At 42.7% G+C, this 19,053-nt stretch overlaps 1 protein-coding gene across 2 annotated transcripts in view; it reads right to left on the minus strand.

Moving 5' to 3' along the window:
• The window catches only part of LOC140128113 (potassium channel subfamily T member 2-like), a 98,330-nt gene that overhangs the window by 16,118 nt on the left and 63,159 nt on the right, over positions 1–19,053 (minus strand). For both annotated transcript variants that reach the window (XM_072149529.1, XM_072149530.1), the window contains exons 14-19: positions 16,828–16,936; positions 16,126–16,234; positions 15,952–16,008; positions 15,461–15,610; positions 11,294–11,529; positions 10,999–11,215 (exon numbers count right to left, since the gene is read on the minus strand). In XM_072149529.1, the coding sequence (XP_072005630.1) occupies positions 10,999–11,215; positions 11,294–11,529; positions 15,461–15,610; positions 15,952–16,008; positions 16,126–16,234; positions 16,828–16,936 (878 nt within the window). The remainder of the gene's footprint in view (positions 1–10,998; positions 11,216–11,293; positions 11,530–15,460; positions 15,611–15,951; positions 16,009–16,125; positions 16,235–16,827; positions 16,937–19,053) is intronic.

Consider the following 19,053-nt stretch of genomic DNA (forward strand, 5'->3'; position numbering starts at 1 on the left):
CCTATGTACAAGAATATAACTACTATAATACTGCCCCCTATGTACAAGAATATAACTACTATAATACTGCCCCCTATGTACAGAAATATAACTACTATAATACTGCCCCCTATGTACAAGAATATAACTACTATAATACTGCCCCCTATGTACAAGAATATAACTACTATAATACTGCCCCCTGTGTACAAGAATATAACTACTATAATACTGCCCCCTATGTACAGGAATATAACTACTATAATACTGCCCCCTATGTACAGGAATATAACTACTATAATACTGCCCCCTATGTACAAGAATATAACTACTATAATACTGCCCCCTAGTACATGAATATAACTACTATAATACTTCCCCCTATGTACAAGAATATAACTACTATAATACTGCCCCCTATGTACAAGAATATAACTACTATAATACTGCCCCCTATGTACAAGAATATAACTACTATAATACTGCCCCCCTATGTACAAGAATATAACTACTATAATACTGCCCCCTATGTACAAGAATATAACTACTATAATACTGCCCCCTGTGTACAAGAATATAACTACTATAATACTGCCCCCTATGTACAGGAATATAACTACTATAATACTGCCCCCTATGTACAGGAATATAACTACTATAATACTGCCCCCTATGTACAAGAATATAACTACTATAATACTGCCCCCTAGTACATGAATATAACTACTATAATACTTCCCCCTATGTACAAGAATATAACTACTATAATACTGCCCCCTATGTACAAGAATATAACTACTATAATACTGCCCCCTATGTACAAGAATATAACTACTATAATACTGCCCCCTATGTACAAGAATATAACTACTATAATACTGCCCCCTATGTACAGGAATATAACTACTATAATACTGCCCCCTATGTACAAGAATACAACTACTTTAATACTGCCCCCTATGTACAGGAATATAACTACTATAATACTGCCCCCTGTGTACAAGAATATAACTGCTATAATACTGTCCCCTATGTACAAGAATATAACTACTATAATACTGCCCCGTATGTACAAGAATATAACTACTATAATACTGCCCCATATGTACAAGAATATAACTACTATAATACTGCCCCCTATGTACAAGAATATAACTACTATAATACTGCCCCCTATGTACAAGAATAGAACTACTATAATACTGCCCCCTATGTACAAGAATATAACTACTATAATACTGACCCCTATGTACAAGAATATAACTACTATAATACTACCCCCCTTGTATAGGAATATAACTACTATAATACTGCCCTCTATGTACAAGAATATAACTACAATAATACTGCCCCCTATGTATAAGAATATAACTACTATAATACTGCCCCCTATGTACAAGAATATAACTACTATAATACTGCCCCCTATGTACAGGAATATAACTACTATAATACGGCTCCCTATGTACAAGAATATAACTACTATAATACTGCCCCCTATGTACAGGAATATAACTACTATAATACTGCCCCCTATGTACAGGAATATAACTACTATAATACTGCCCCCTATGTACAGGAATATAACTACTATAATACTGCCTCCTAGAGGTGAGGTTGTGAGTGGTTTGAGCTCCTGAGACCTCTGCATGTCTGGAGATAGCCCAGGGCGGGGCCACCCTGGGTGGGGAAGCTCCCCAAGCAAGGCCCAGGCTCCAAGGCCTAATCTGGCAAACAGCAACCAGCCAGCTAAAGAAAGGGATGTAAATCCTAAAGTCTTTATGGAAGGAAGCAGCAGTGCAAGTTCCAGTAATGGAAGGACAGTCGGTGTGGAAGTAAGAACATGTAAGAACCTGGTGAAGCAACCTGTCAGTATGACTGAAAGTAAAAGTAAGCTGTTGGAAAGTCCAAGAGCAAGAAACATGCAGAGTGAGCAGCAGCCTCCATCCCAGGCCTCAGGTGGACAATCCACCTCCACCCCGGGCAGGCAGAGGAGGACATCACTGGAGAGGCAGACCATCCAGGAGAACCTGCAGCAGCGAGTTATGTTACCAGCGGAGCGCACCAGGTCTGGGGGAATGCAGGCTGGAAAGGAGACCAAAGGCGGCCAGGAAGGAACATCTAGAGGTACCACCAATGTTGTGTCTGCAAAACATCCGGGGCTCAATCGCCCATCAGCAGTTTGTGACCCCAGTGCAGTTACAGCGACCGCAAAACACCAGAAGTCCCAGGACTCTGTGCCAAAATCTCAGGGGCCAGGAAAGAGCGGTGGTAGTGTGGCTACAGGATCCAGGCCTGCAAGCAAACAGCACCCTAGCAGCAAACTGCAGCCCCCATCACCTGAGCTCCAGCTGGCCAGACAGATACCAGCACTGGTGAGGAAGATGGAGACGCTCAAAATTCAGAAACTTCACCTGCAGAAACAGATAGACTGCACTTACAAACTGCGGGCAGCAAACCCCGGGAAGCAGGTCCTGCTAGACAAGAAGCTGGACTCACTGGCCAAACAACTGGCTGACGTTGTGCAGGAGATGGAGGCCACCATTGAGCAGATGGGACCAGTGGGAGAGACATACAGGAACCAACAAAGGTTTGAGAGAGACCAGGCCTCATCATCCAGGTGTGAGACCCCACAGCCCCATGTGAGACCCATTCTGCAACCAGCAACTCTGCCTTTTGAGGAGGGAGTCGTGTATAAGAAAAGACAGCAACAGCCAAGTCCTGCAGCAGCTCCCAGCGATGCACCACACGTCCCAGCAACCGCTGGTGATGCACCACACGTCCAAGCAACCGCTGGTGATGCACCACACGTCCCAGCAACCGCTGGTGATGCACCACACGTCCCAGCAACCGCTGGTGATGCACCACACGTCCCAGCAACCGCTGGAGAGGCACCACACGTCCCAGCAACCGCTGGTGAGGTACCACAAGTCCCAGCAACCTCTGGAGAGGCACTGCAAGTTCCAGCTGTCCGTGGACTATTACCTGATAACAGCAGTGAAGTGGAGGAGGCACCACAAGTCCCAGGTGGCAGTGCACTTCAGGAGGACTCTGGACTCCCGCCAGAAGGTAACTCTGTAGCACCTCAGGGTGTATCTACACAGAACTGTGTGGTGAGGGGTGTATGTGAGCAGGACATTCAGGACTGTGATCTGCAGGAGCTTAATGCTCTTAATAGTGTTGCTGATATGTCTGAAATTGCTGATATTTCTGTTACTGAAGTGTCTGAAATTGCTAATGTCTCTGTGGATAATGTCCGAGCTGAGCAGGCATCTCAGGTGCAGTCTATGGAAACTGGAGACACAGAGGGCCCTGATGTTGTTGTGGAGGGAGCGGGTCAATCTACGGCTGAGGAGTTCCCCCCCTTAGTTACACCACAGACAGCAGAGCCCCATGGTCCGGGTGGTCAGCAGCCCCCTACTACTGATGGTCCCCGGCCCACACATCCCCCACAGCAGGACAGGGGTCAGTCATCAGGTAATGCATGGAGTCGTGGTTCCCCATTTTTCTCCTCTAGCACCCATTACACCGGCCAGGCTTTCAAGAGGAGGAACGTTGTCAGGTTTAGGCATAGAGGGGCTAAGGAGGATCTGCCTGACAGGAGGCACGTGGTGAGGGACATGTTATGCACCCAGATGGGTTTCCAGCCAGCCGACATCCTGGCAGTGATAAATCTGCCTGACAGACAGGGGTATGATATCAGCTTCAAGCTGATGTCTAATCTGGACCGGTTCTGGGCTCAACAACCCCGTTATAGAGATACTGAGGGGTGGAACAGGTTTAGTTTCATTCCCATCTCCAAACTAGATACTGCAATTGTCACCATCCTGTTCTGGAACGAGTCTGTCCCCCCTCAAGATATCATCATATGGCTCAAGAGACATTGCACCCTCATGTCAGACATGACCAAGACCAGGGATGAGGATGGGATCTGGACCGGGGGGTGGAGGGTCCTGGTTAAATTACATCAGAACCAGAACATCACCCATCACCTCCCTAACTCATTCTTTATCGGCAGAGAGAAGGGTGTGTGTTTCTATGTCGGTCAGCCCAGGCTATGCTTTAGGTGTGGGAGATCAGGTCACGTGGCAAGTAACTGCACCACAATGAAGTGCACCCTGTGCGGGGACCTGGGCCATGTGAGCGCCAACTGCCAGACCATAAGATGTAACCTTTGTGGTCAAATCGGTCACCCCCACAGAGACTGTCCTGAAGCCTGGCACAACATCTGTAGGGACCTCCCCGATGAAGACCTGATGGAAGGGGCAGATGTACCAGATGAGGAGCAGGAGGAGGAGGCCCTATTGTCAGGGTCAGTGTGTACTGTGCCAGAGACCCCAGATATTAGTGGTGCTGCCCCGGACCATCCGGGGACAGGTAACACAGAGGGAGACATGGAGGTAGTGGAGCAGCCTATAGAGCAGCCAGTGCCTGTCCCTTCCCCCGAACTGACACCGACCACTGGGGGAAATCATAGTGTTGAAAAGAGGAAGAAGGATAAGAGCACCAGAAAACCCGAGAGTGCGTGGACCACCGTCCAAAAACCCTCTAAAATGAAAATGCAGAGTCAGGTTGATGTTACTGTAACCACTAATAGGTACAGCATACTGTCCGAGTCAGATGGAGAGGAGGAAATAGAGAGAGAACTGAAGCGCATGATGGAGGAATATGATGACGATCCAGGGGGGGATCCTCCCACAAAAAGGAAACCCCTTCATGCCGAGTCTCAGTCTGTATGGGATATGGAAACCGGTAGTCAGGAAGACAACTCTGACTCTGACTTATGATGATGGGGATGATCTTTCTTCTTCTTTTTCTAATGGCAGACTTCCATCTTACTGTGGTCACCAGTAATGTGAATAGCATTAGAGCTAGAAGGACCAGACATGTTGTGTATGATCATCTAAGATATCTCAATGCCGATGTGTTTTTCTTACAGGAGACCCGTTTAAACACCTTGGGTCTCATGCGAGAGGCGGAGAGAGATTGGCAGTCTGGTCCTTCCTTTTGGTCACTGGCTGTGGAGCCTTATGCCGGAGTCTCCATCTTGTTTAACACCCACAATGTCACCGTCCACAGACTCACTGAGATATCAATGGGACGGTGCCTGCTGCTAGAGGTCACCATCAGAGGTAGAAGACTCCGGCTCATTAACATCTATGGCCCACAGACAGTCACCGAAAGGACTCAGCTTTTTAACGATGTAAAGCCTTATCTGTTCACATCAATTCCTGTCATCATGGCTGGGGACTTTAATGCCACCACTACCACCAGGGACAGGAACAGTAGGCCCCTTACCAGGGACTGTAAGGTCCTAAACAGTATTATTCAGCAGGCTGGCCTGTCTGATGTTTTTGTACAGGGTGGTAGGAGTCCAAAGTTCACCTACACCTGTGCAGGACGCAGCAGCAGGATAGATCTTGCTCTGGTGAGTCCTACTGAAGCCATCAGTGAGAGAATGGAAAGGAATGTCCCATATTCGGATCACTTTGCCTTATATTTTTGTTTGGGTTCCTCTAAGTATCCTGATGTTGGAAGAGGACTATGGAGACTAAATTCTAGTCTGTTAGATGATATTTCTGTCCAGGAATACATTTCATCTTTTTTGCTGCATCAACTGGACAGAGTGGATTTCTATAACAACATGGCTGACTGGTGGGAGGACGTCAAGGAGGAGATCCGGTCCCTCTTGCAGAGACTGTCAATTAAGAAGGGGAGAAGTAAGTACAGCCAGTATCTGAGACTGCGTAAAGAATTGGAGTCACTCTATTCGGCGGGTGGGGATGACCAACAAAGGATTGACCGGCTGAAATCTGAGATAAGGCAGTATCAGTACAGTAGGTACACCTCCCTGGTAGTGGAAAGGGACTATGGCACCCGAGGGGCACCGGATCCATTTGAGAATTGCCGGGAGCATGTAGAGAAGAAACTGATCACAGGTCTCACTGACTCCCAGGGTGTTTTACAAGAGTCTCGGGAGGGTATCCTGGGAGTGGTGAGATCTTACTATACTGACTTGTTTCAGAAGAAGGCTTTGGATAATGAAAAAGTGACCCAATTCTTGGAGGCAACTCCAGGCCCTGATACTAGGGAATTGGACTTTTCTCCTTTGACAGCAGGAATAACAGAGGAGGAGATAAAAGAGGCCATTGATAGGTTAAATCTGAAGAAGGCACCAGGTCCTGATGGTATTACAGCAGAATTTTATAAGAAGTTCAGAGACCTCTTGGCTCCAATCCTTGTGGATGTTTACAGAAATTGTCTAGAAAATCACCTGATGCCTCCATCCATGAGGGTCTCATCGCTAATTCTGCTGTCCAAAGGGAAAGAGCCAAGTGACATCAAGAACTGGAGGCCGATCGCCCTCTTGAATGTTGATAGGAAAATTCTGGCAAAAATCCTCTTTTCTAGATTAGTCTGTTTGTCCCCGGCACTGTTGTCAGGCTCTCAGTACGGCACAGTAAAAGGGCGGAACATCTCTGGAGCAGTCATCTCGATAAGGGAGATGTTTGAGAGATGTAAAGCTCTGAGGTGTGGGAGATATGTTGTAGGTCTGGACCAGGCTAAAGCCTTTGACAGGGTTGATCACGACTATCTATGGGCCACTTTATCGAAGTATGGTATTCCGGGAGAATTTGTGGATTGGCTCAGGACTTTGTATAGAGAGGCGAAGAGCTTTCCTCTGATCAATGGTTGGCAGGGGGACACTTTCAGGGTAGAGGCCGGGGTGCGGCAGGGCTGCCCCCTGAGTCCACTGCTGTATGTGTTTGCTATCGATCCATTCCTGAGATCACTGCAGTGGTGTGATTTTCAGGGGGTGCCGGTCCCCCATTGCTTGCCCCTGGATGTTGTTGCCTATGCGGATGATGTGACTGTGGTGATATCTGAACCTCGTGAGGTGGAGATGTTGTCTGCAGCCATCAAAAGTTACTCAGAGGCATCCGGGTCTCTGGTCAACCTTGAGAAGAGTCAAGCTTTCTGGACATTGGATGCTGCTCCTGGCTTTGATCTGCCACAGTTCGCCAAGGCCTCCACCCATATTAAAATCCTTGGGGTTAAATTCGGGAGGGAAGATAATTCTGCACTAAATTGGGAGGAGAAGTTGGAAGCCGGAAATGTAAAGGTTCAGCGATGGAAGAACTGGAGGCTGACCTATAGAGAAAGGGTTACTCTGCTGAAGACTTACCTGGTCCCTGTCTTCCTCTACGTCTCTGTCGTCTTTCCTTTGCCAGAATCTTCCTCCGCTAGGCTCTTTAGCCTGTTCTTCCAACTTTTATGGGGGAACAGGTTGAACCCAGTAAAAAGAGGGATCACCTACCTGCAGAGGAGAGAGGGTGGACTGGATATGTTAAATCCAAGGGTCTTCTTTGACTCCGTGTTTCTGAAAGTTAATTTTGGTTGCCTGGACTCAAATAATGGTCTCCTGTGGGTAAGTAGTGTCAGGGACTGGATATTGCCTTTTGCAGAATCTTGGATGCGAGGCGGCAGTCTCAAGAGGGGCCGAAGGACTCCTGGCTTCCTCCCCCAGTATCTGGAGTATGGTCTCAGGTGTTTAAGGAAATGGGGGATAGATAAGTCTTTTATTGAGAGTAAGACCAGGAAAGATCTGTATTCCAGAGTCTGTAGGACCTTCTATTCTCTGCAGCTGGCACTTCCAGACTGTCCAACCACCACCCTAAAGGACAGCCTGAGGTTTCTGAATGGTCGGAGGCTGCCCCATAAGTTTTGTGACATCGCCTGGCTGTCATTACAGGGGAAACTGTTTGTCAGGGGGAATCTTAAGTTCCTTAGTGTGGCAGATCGTATGTGTCCCCTTGGGTGTCAGACAGAGGAGACTATGGTCCACTTTATATCAGAGTGCTGGGGTGGACGGAATATCTGGCGTCACATATCCACCAAGATAAGAATCCCATCACTGCAGTCCCTCAGGTACCCAGAAATCCTCTATGGTGTGACACATACTGTAAGTAACACCAACCAGGAGACCATGTACATAGTGATCCAGGTCATCAAGTACTATCACTGGCACATGAGAACCAGAGTGTCCATCCATAGCGAGGACTTCCACCATCATAAGGCCATAAGCCTCATCATGTCCGAGCTCAGGTGGATCCGGTCACTAGAGGTCAGGAAAAAGGGGGAGAATATAAGACTTTGGAGGAAAATTCATCTGGAGTGAAATATGTCTGATTATATAATGTGGATGCATTTGTTTTTTTTGTTTTTTTCTGTCTTTTTTGTTTCCCTTTCAGCTAAAATGGACTTTTAAGTTACATTTAATATACATTTTATTTTTATGAACATGTATGTTTTATACTGAATGATCTATGATTTATTTTGATGGAAAAGTATTTCTGTATTTATGTTTGTTTTTTACTAATAAAAATTGCCCCCTATGTACAAGAATATAACTACTATAATACTGCCCCCTATGTACAGGAATATAACTACTATAATACTGCCCCCTATGTACAGGAATATAACTACTATAATACTGCCCCCTGTGTACAAGAATATAACTGCTATAATACTGCCCCCTATGTACAAGAATATAACTACTATAATACTGCCCCCTATGTACAAGAATATAACTACTATAATACTGCCCCCTATGTACAGGAATATAACTACTATAATACTGCCCCCTATGTACAAGAATATACCTACTATAATACTGCCCCCTATGTACAGGAGTATAACTACTATAATACTGCCCCCTATGTACAGGAGTATAACTACTATAATACTGCCCCCTATGTACAGGAATATAACTACTATAATACTGCCCCATATGTACAAGAATATAACTACTATAATACTGCCCTCTATGTACAAGAATATAACTACTATAATACTGCCCCCTATGTACAAGAATATAACTACTATAATACTGCCCCATATGTACAAGAATATAACTACTATAATACTGCCCTCTATGTACAAGAATATAACTACTATAATACTGCCACCTATGTACAAGAATAGAACTACTATAATACTGCCCCCTATGTACAAGAATATAACTACTATAATACTGACCCCTACGTACAAGAATATAACTACTATAATACTACCCCCCTTGTATAGGAATATAACTATTATAATACTGCCCTCTATGTACAAGAATATAACTACAATAATACTGCCCCCTATGTATAAGAATATAACTACTATAATACTGCCCCCTATGTACAAGAATATAACTACTATAATACTGCCCCCTATGTACAGGAATATAACTACTATAATACTGCCCCCTATGTACAGGAATATAACTACTATAATACTGCTCCCTATGTACAAGCATATAACTACTATAATACTGCCCCCCATGTACAAGAATATAACTACTATAATACTGCCCCCTATGTACAAGAATATAACTACTATAATACTGCCCCCTATGTACAAGAATATAACTACTATAATACTGCCCCTATGTACAAGAATATAACTACTATAATAGTGCCCCCTATGTACAAGAATATAACTACTATAATACTGTCCCCTATGTACAAGAATATAACTACTATAATACTGCCCCTATGTATAAGAATATAACTACTATAATACTGCTCCCTATGTACAAGAATATAACTACTATAATACTGCCCCCTATGTACAAGAATATAACTACTATAATACTGCCCCCTATGTACAAGAATATAACTACTATAATACTGCCCCCTATGTACAAGAATATAACTACTATAATACTGCCCTCTATGTATAAGAATATAACTACTATAATACTGTCCCCCATGTACAGGAATATAACTACTATAATACTGCCCCCTATGTACAAGAATATAACTACTATAATACTGCCCCCTATGTACAAGAATATAACTACTATAATACTGCCCTCTATGTATAAGAATATAACTACTATAATACTGCCCCCTATGTACAAGAATATAACTACTATAATACTGCCCCTATGTACAGGAATATAACTACTATAAAACTGCCCCTATGTACAGGAATATAACTACTATAATACTGCCCACTATGTACAAGAATATAACTACTATAATACTGCCCCCTATGTACAAGAATATAACTACTATAATACTGCCCCCTATGTACAAGAATATAACTACTATAATACTGCCCCCTATGTACAAGAATATAACTACTATAATACTGCCCCCTATGTACAAGAATATAACTACTATAATACTGCCCCCTATGTACAAGAATACAACTACTATAATACTGCCCCCTATGTACAAGAATATAACTACTATAATACTGCCCCCTATGTACAAGAATATAACTACTATAATACTGCCCCTATGTACAGGAATATAACTACTATAATACTGCCCCCTATGTACAAGAATATAACTACTATAATACTGCCCCTATGTACAAGAATATAACTACTACAATACTGCCCCTTATGTACAAGAATATAACTACTATAATACTGCCCCCTATGTACAAGAATATAACTACTATAATACTGCCCCCTATGTACAGGAATATAACTACTATAATACTGCCCCTATGTACAGGAATATAACTACTATAATACTGCCCCTATGTACAGGAATATAACTACTATAATACTGCCCCTATGTACAAGAATATAACTACTACAATACTGCCCCTTATGTACAAGAATATAACTACTATAATACTGCCCCCTATGTACAAGAATATAACTACTATAATACTGCCCCCTATGTACAGGAATATAACTACTATAATACTGCCCCCTATGTACAAGAATATAACTACTATAATACTGCCCCCTATGTACAAGAATATAACTACTATAATACTGCCCCCTATGTACAAGAATATAACTACTATAATACTGCCCCCTATGTACAAGAATATAACTACTATAATACTGTCCCCTATGTACAAGAATATAACTACTATAATACTGCCCTCTATGTACTAGAATATAACTACTATAATACTGCCCCCTATGTACAAGAATATAACTACTATAAATAGTATAATGCACAGTATGTATTAGTATCTTGGTTGGTTATTATGACTTACTCATTATATGATCCTAATTCATCATCTGACTGACTGGTTTCATCCTCAGACTGGTCACTTAGGAGGTCAAAGGTTGTGTTTGTGTCCCCATCAATGAGGTCAGGCACGGGGTCTATGCTGTGCTTCCTTTTATGGGTGGGGTCAGCGGGTGGGCTTAGCATATTACCGTCTGTATGCTCTGGGCTTCTGGATCCTTGGAGATCAATGGCGACTGTACCTAAGAGTAGAAGAGAAGGACATAATGATCTGATATCAGTGGTGAGATGGCCCAGTACCAACCTTCCCACACACTTACCCATGCTGGCTATAATACTGTGCACCGGCAGTCTGGTCAGGCCATGGTAGGCAGATTTGGCCTCCCCGGATCTCTGCATGTTCTCGTGCTCCTTAAAGCTGAAGGCCGAGTTCTCCTCCTTGGAGATATTGATGTAGAAGCAAGTGTCAGAAGAAGACATGATATGGCTGGGCCCAGGATTCAGGAGGATATTGGCCTTGTCTTCCCGGCAAACACCGATCAAGCAGACACCGTACCTAATCACATCAACACAACAGGAGTATCAACACGTGGACCGTGGCAGATGGTGGCACATTGACTAGCAAGCTTCAGGGTCAAAGTATAGATCCAAGTGGTGTCTGTAGCCGTCAACGAGATGAGTCAAGGACAGGGATCCTCTATGATGACAATAGAGGATCCTTTATAATGATGACAGGAGCCAAGGGCAGGGATCCACTATATGGATGACAGGAGCCAAGGGCAGGGATCCACTATATGGATGACAGGAGCCGAGTGCAGGGATCCTCTATAAGGATGACAGGAGCCGAGATCCTCTATAAGGATCACAGGAGCCGAGGGTAGGGATCCTCTATAATATTTTGAGCTGCAATATCCCAACCTGACCACTATACAGTTTTTGGAGCCCTCTGGTACTGGATCTGAATACTGGATGATCAGTGTGGCGCTCGGGTGTCAGACCCAAAATATTTTCCAATTAATGTGCAGTCCTGACATCCCCTTTAAGACTGCTTAAAGGTCTAAGCATTGATGGGTAGGCATTGCGGAGAAAGTTTCACTCTGTAGAAAGTTTTACTTTCTGGGATTGAAGGGTGCGGACTACATGGAGACAATTACTACTAGGGTAGTTGTGGGTTTTAGGTAAACGACTCACTGAGGATTTTCCCTGTTCCTCTGTACACTATAAGTGATCCCCACAGGCTGGAAATCATAATTAAAACAAAAAGCAGCGGGGGAATGAGTGCACTTTATTTGCATGTTAAAATAAGCAGGAGAAGAAAATGTACAGGGTATTGTATTGTGAAATTATGAGAAGGCTCCCGATAGAGCAAGCGCTCAGCTCCGGTGAGTAGGAGGCCCCGGCCTTTTATACTCCATTATGGCACTCGGTGTCCGACCCTCACTGAGCTTTTGTGATGAAAAGAGAACAACCGTTCAAGTCATTATATATATAGACCCGAGTTTGTCTCACGTCACCGAAAAAAACGGCACATTCAAATATAGAATTTAATTTAACATAATAATGAAAGCTTTCATATATTCTTAAAGGGAGTGTCTGCCTTATTTCTTCTGTTTTTGTTGTTATATGACTTTTCTATATATAGGATGATCACAGGTAATCCCGGCTGCCTTCCCCAGGGGTGAGCTGTCATTTGGATGGGAACTTCCCAGCATGTGTCGGATTCTGCAGCACCCCCGCAGGGGAAATAAGGTATTGCATGCTGTTTATAGTGCTGTCAATGTAATGTATAACTATGTGTGGTCCTCCAGGGGGAGAGACATTAGTAGCCATTCGTCACTCTAGCTAAGAGATGTGAGACATGAATTAGGGGGAACCAGATAAAAATTCCTAAAAATCCACTTTGTATCAACCCCTAGGAAGTAGACCCTAATGGCCTTCAAATTGGTTTGTCTTCTACTGGACAATTAGGGTTCAATATTTAGGTTCTGGGCTCATTCTACTCTCCGTTACTCTAGTGGGCAACTCCAACCCAGATTATAGAATTTTCTGGGACAGTTTTGGCATGTCCCAGTGATACCTTACTGCAAATTACTTGGCCCCCACCAAGGGTGGGATCAGTCATCCTGTGGGTGGGTCCATGGATAGTAAGTGGGTGGGAGCTGCTGAAGTCCTCACTATTCCAGAGTCACCAATGTCATTTTTTTCATCTCTCTACTGTCATATGGGTGGAACCAGGCTGTCTTCTCCAGCCCATGACCACCCATCAGTTAGTAGAGAACCTAATTAACATAAGGGGTCTTGAAACTACTCTGAAACTATGCTAATTAGACTGCTTTAGGTAGTTGTCTTACAGACAGACACAATCCAATGCTGCATTAGATTTTATTCTCCCTCCTGAGATCTAGTCCATCACAGATCTAAGAGTTTTTGATCGACCAGGGTAACTGTACTATGATCCTTATCCCCCAAACTATAACATTGGGGCAGATTTCCTAAGGGTCCGAATGCCGCACTTTTGTTGGGTTTCCCAAATATTCCACTTTTGCCCTAAATTGCCCCGGGTTTTTGGTGCACGCGATCGGAATTTGGCACATAAATCCGGGGTGTGTGGCCGTCGGACAACCCGATGGATTCGGACAAACCGTGGAATTTAAGAAAGGAAATGTGTCAACAACATCAAGCACTCACATGCACCAGGAATAAGTAGGTGAACTCCGGCGGACCACGCCGCAGAAGCGACACCTGCAGGAACTCGGACGCATGATCTTAGTGAATTGCGCCGGACCCGAATCCACGTCGGACAACGAGTAAATCTGCCCCATTATGGTAGAATCTGGTGTAACTTAAATGTCCCCCAACCCGAGAAACCACAATAACAAAAATATTGCAAAAAAAAGCAAGAAAAATCTGGAGAAATAATCTTCCAGTGATTGTCAGTTTAATTTACTTACATCTTGTAAATGTCCTTCTGAAATAGTGATTAATTACATTACATTACCCCCGACCGGCCTGGCGCATCCGGACTGCCATCTCTCAACAGTCTCTCAAACATCAAATGCTAAATTTTGTTCTTTTTTTATGAATTTTAATTAAAAGTGAAAAGGTCAAGTCTTAATATTTTGCTCAATAATGTAACAGTTTAAGTTTCTGGATCCCAACAGAAAACTTGCAGCAGCAGCCCCCCCCCACCTACCATGTTTTGGGCATAGACTTCTAATGTGGTAGAGGGAACTGAGGTCATATGAGGTCACAATGGTGGCCATAGCAAGGAGGGCTTTATCATAAGTGAAGGCCACTAAAGTGGGAGTTCTAATGTAAAGGGTCCACAAACGTGGGAATTCGGTAGTGGAATAATATATCGGCAGTTTGGGTGGTAGCCTTCTAGGAGACCCATGGCCACCCAATCCAATGTTAGACTGAGAAGGATCTTCACCCATGAAATCCTCATACATCGGTTTCAGCTCTCAATACACAAAAAAGAGCCATTTCAGGACCTCTAAAAGTCCTGATACCAAAGAATGAAAGCAGTAGAAGGGACACATCCTCCATTCCCCAAGAAGCTTGATTCTAGTACCATATGTAGTAGTGACTTCTAGACCTGAAGTTGCTATAATACTCATACAGTCCAGGGCCCATGACAGTTTTAATCCACCCCTGCAGGTGTTATACATTGTGGGAGCTGCAATGATCAAGAACAAGTGGTTTCCCCTAAGCCAGTGATGGCGAACCTTTAAGAGGCAAAGTGCCCAAACTATAACCAAAATCCACTTATTTACCGCAAAGCGCCAACATGGCATTTTAAGCAGTAACTTATTGCTACCTGCTCTTCAACATCTATCAATCGTATCGGCCCCTTGAGGCCACTAATATAGTTGAAAGAAGAAGGGCACATTCAGACTGTCATTGGAGCTTCTCACCAGGGTCTCTCTGTACAGGAAAATTGTAGGGTCCAGTAGGATGACCTACAAAGATATTGCAGTTCTATCAACACCTTCTCACTTTTACAGCAGTTCCAAACAGCCAATGAAGTGCCGCTTTAAAATAACGCTGATTGCAGCATCTCTTAAATTGCTTGGGGCTTGGGCTGCAGGAAGATTTGGTGAATTTGGTCCAGTTTGGTGAGCTCTGTCTTGGGGTCAATGGCCACAGAAAGGGCTCTGAGTGCCACCTCTGGCACCCGTGCCATAGGTTCACCACCACTGCCCTAAGCCATAGTCTAGGCTGACCCATCTGTGACCCATTGTTTAGGCCAGTTTTGACGCTCAAATACCAAACAGGGTCCAAGGTTTTCTCCCAATGCTGGGATTCTCCACGACTTGCAGGTGGTGAAGAACCTATTGGTCAGACGGCCTAGATCAATTTTTATCACTGAACCAAATTCAATCCCCAAGTATCAAACAGAGGCTCGGTTGAGAATCCCAAATTCTAGATCTTTACGAGGGACACCAATATAAGGCAATATAAATAGTAACACAAAAACAACTTACTTTTTGTGAGCGTGGAAAGAGGAATATGTGAAGCTCTTCCCCTCATATTCTCCAAAGAATTTGCTCTCGCTCAGTCGTATGTGGTAAATTTCGTTAGCAGAACATCGGCTGTAGCTCCTCTGCCATTGGTCGGGTGAGGTGGGATTATCTCTAGTGGTGGGAATGAAAGGAAAACGATGACATTTTCACTGGAGCATCACAGCCCATCATCCTTCTTATTGGTGGGGTGCAAAAAATTGGACCAACACCGTCCTTGATAAGGATGGATGAAATTCCCACAGGTTTATAAATTAAGAAACTTTCCGACCATGCAACAAACCAGAAGAAGCCATCGGGACAGGGCAGGCCGGAATTTGTTTGTGTACTATTTAATATTCATGTGATTGAAGACAACACTATTGGGTGTCATGGGTGTTGACCCTGCTTGGAGCCCCCTCTATAAGCCAGAATATGCTTCAGTTTTGGTGTATCCAATAAACCCCCCATGATACCTGGAGAGGGCCTGCCAGGGGCTTGGACGCTGACGGAAAGAATCTGTAGTAGTCGCCCTGAAGAAAAAAAAGATAGAAAAAACTGAATTGGATGTATGGAAAATTATTATTATTATTACACACCATAAAATTATGCTTTATGAATCCACCATTTTGTAAGCTCTCTTTACTTACTGCCCCCTAGAGGTGTGTATCAATAATGTGATGAGGGTGGAGGTTGCTGGGCAAACACAGTTGAGCGCCAACATGGCATACTTAAATTCTTCTTCACAGACCACGTGATCTAAAAAGACAAAAAGTGGTGATGTCAGAAACCAAAACATCATCCAAATGGAATCCAACAGAACCAGGACAGTCCATAATGATTAGAGACAGTTCTTAGTCTACAAATTTGTACAGGCCTACTTTTTACGATAAGATTTTACCAATGATCAGATAATCAGTGATCGGCGGTGATCAAGCAGCAGGTGATCAGTATCCCTGCAGTGCCCCCAGAGGAGAAAACAGTAGTTACTTACCGGTAATGATGTTTCCTCGTACCACGACGGCACCTGGTATATCTCTGGTTGGTGCCGTCGTGGTGCTGGGGAAATATAGTATTACACCATTCCTATAGTAATAAACTCCCTATGTAATACCCAAATGTGTCCAGTCCTCCAGAGCCGGAGAATCTCCTGCTGGTAATTTTGGTACTAGTTTAGGAACTTTTTTGTAATATTTCCATAATATCCCCCTTAGAAATGAAGCCTAATGTTGGATGAGACTGATAATGTGTGTATTGTGGATTATGTAATAACAATCTCTCACATTTTTTGCTCATAAAGTCATGGAATGAGTGTATTAGAGACGTAATAAATGTCTTCCATGATTCATAACCTGCAAATTTGATATGAAACTTGTTTTCCGGCTTCAGGATCTGGACATAAAGAGGACAATTAGGAGCAAAATCTTTTACGGCCCAGGCTCGGAGAATGGTCTGGTGATCCTAGAGAGAAGAAGAGAACATTGCATCCTATTAGTATCACATATTCATCAGCCCCCAGCCAGTAATAATGCATCATTTATTATTACTAATTTCATATTATTATACTAAAAATGCCTCCTTCACATCATATCTCAGGATGAATCTTAGATTTTATATTCTTTTTAATTGTGAAGGTATTTTCGCTGTTATTGTTATTGTCCCCTGCTGAGTAATGTACTTTGAATGCAAGTGATATAAAACTACTGACTTTTCAAACCAATTCCTATAAAATTAGGCACCATATGGCATGATATACTGATACTGCCCCCTATGTACAAGAATACAACTATATTACTGCCCCATATAAATAATAACTACTATAATAATGCCCCCTATGTACCAGAATATAACTACTATAATACTGCCCTCTATGTACAAGAATATAACTACTATAATACTGCCCCCTATGTACAAGAATATAACTCCTATAATACTGCCCCCTATGTACAAGAATATAACTACTATAATACTGCCCCCTATGTACAAGTATATAACTACTATAATACTTCCCCCTATGTACATGAATATAACTACTATAATACTGCCCCCTATGTACAAGAATAGAACTACTATAATACTTCCCCCTATGTACATGAATATAACTACTATAATACTGCCCCCTATGTACAAGAATAGAACTACTATAATACTGCCCCCTATGTACAATAATAAAACTACTATAATACTGCCCCCTATGTACAAGAATATAACTACTATAATACTGCCCCCTATGTACAGGAATATAACTACTATAATACTGCCCCCTGTGTACAAGGATATAACTACTATAATACTGCCCCTTATGTACAAGAATATAACTACTATAATACTGCCCCTATGTACAAGAATAGAACTACTATAATACTGCCCCCTATGTACAGGAATATAACTACTATAATACTGCCCCCTGTGTACAAGGATATAACTACTATAATACTGCCCCCTATGTACAAGAATATAACTACTATAATACTGCCCCCTGTGTACAAGGATATAACTACTATAATACTGCCCCCTATGTACAGGAATATAACTACTATAATACTGTCCCCTATGTACAAGAATATAACTACTATAATACTGCCCCCTATGTACAGGAATATAACTACTATAATACTGCCCCCTGTGTACAAGAATATAACTACTATAATACTGCCCCTATGTACAGGAATATAACTACTATAATACTGTCCCCTATGTACAGGAATAGAACTACTATAATACTGCCCCCTATGTACAGGAATATAACTACTATAATACTGCCCCCTATGTACAAGAATAGAACTACTATAATACTGCCCCCTATGTACAAGAATAGAACTACAATAATACTGCCCCATATGTACAGGAATATAACTACTATAATACTGTCCCCTATGTATAAGGATATAACTACTATAATACAGCCCCCTATGTACAGGAATATAACTACTATAATACTGCCCCCTATGTACAAGAATAGAACTACTATAATACTGCCCCCTATGTACAAGAATAGAACTACTATAATACTGCCCCCTATGTACAAGTATAGAACTACTATAATACTGCCCCCTATGTACAAGAATAGAACTACTATAATACTGCCCCCTATGTACAAGAATAGAACTACTATAATACTGCCCCCTATGTACAAGAATAGAACTACTATAATACTGCCCCCTATATACAAGAATAGAACTACTATAATACTCCCCCCTATGTACAAGAATATAACCACTATAATACTGCCCCCTATGTACAAGAATATAACTACTATAATACTGCCCCCTATGTACAAGAATATAACTACTATAATACTGCCCCCTATGTACAGGAATATAACTACTATAATACTGCCCCCTATGTACAAGAATATAACTACTATAATACTGCCCCCCTATGTACAAGAATATAACTACTATAATACTGCCCCCTATGTACAAGAATATAACTACTATAATACTGCCCCCTATGTACAGGAATAGAACTGCTATAATACTACCCCCTATGTACAAGAATAGAACTACTATAATACTGCCCCCTATGTACAAGAATAGAACTACTATAATACTGCCCCCTATGTACAAGAATAGAAC

The sequence above is a fragment of the Engystomops pustulosus genome, chromosome 4, assembly GCF_040894005.1.
Source record: "Engystomops pustulosus chromosome 4, aEngPut4.maternal, whole genome shotgun sequence".
NCBI lineage: Eukaryota > Metazoa > Chordata > Amphibia > Anura > Leptodactylidae > Engystomops > Engystomops pustulosus.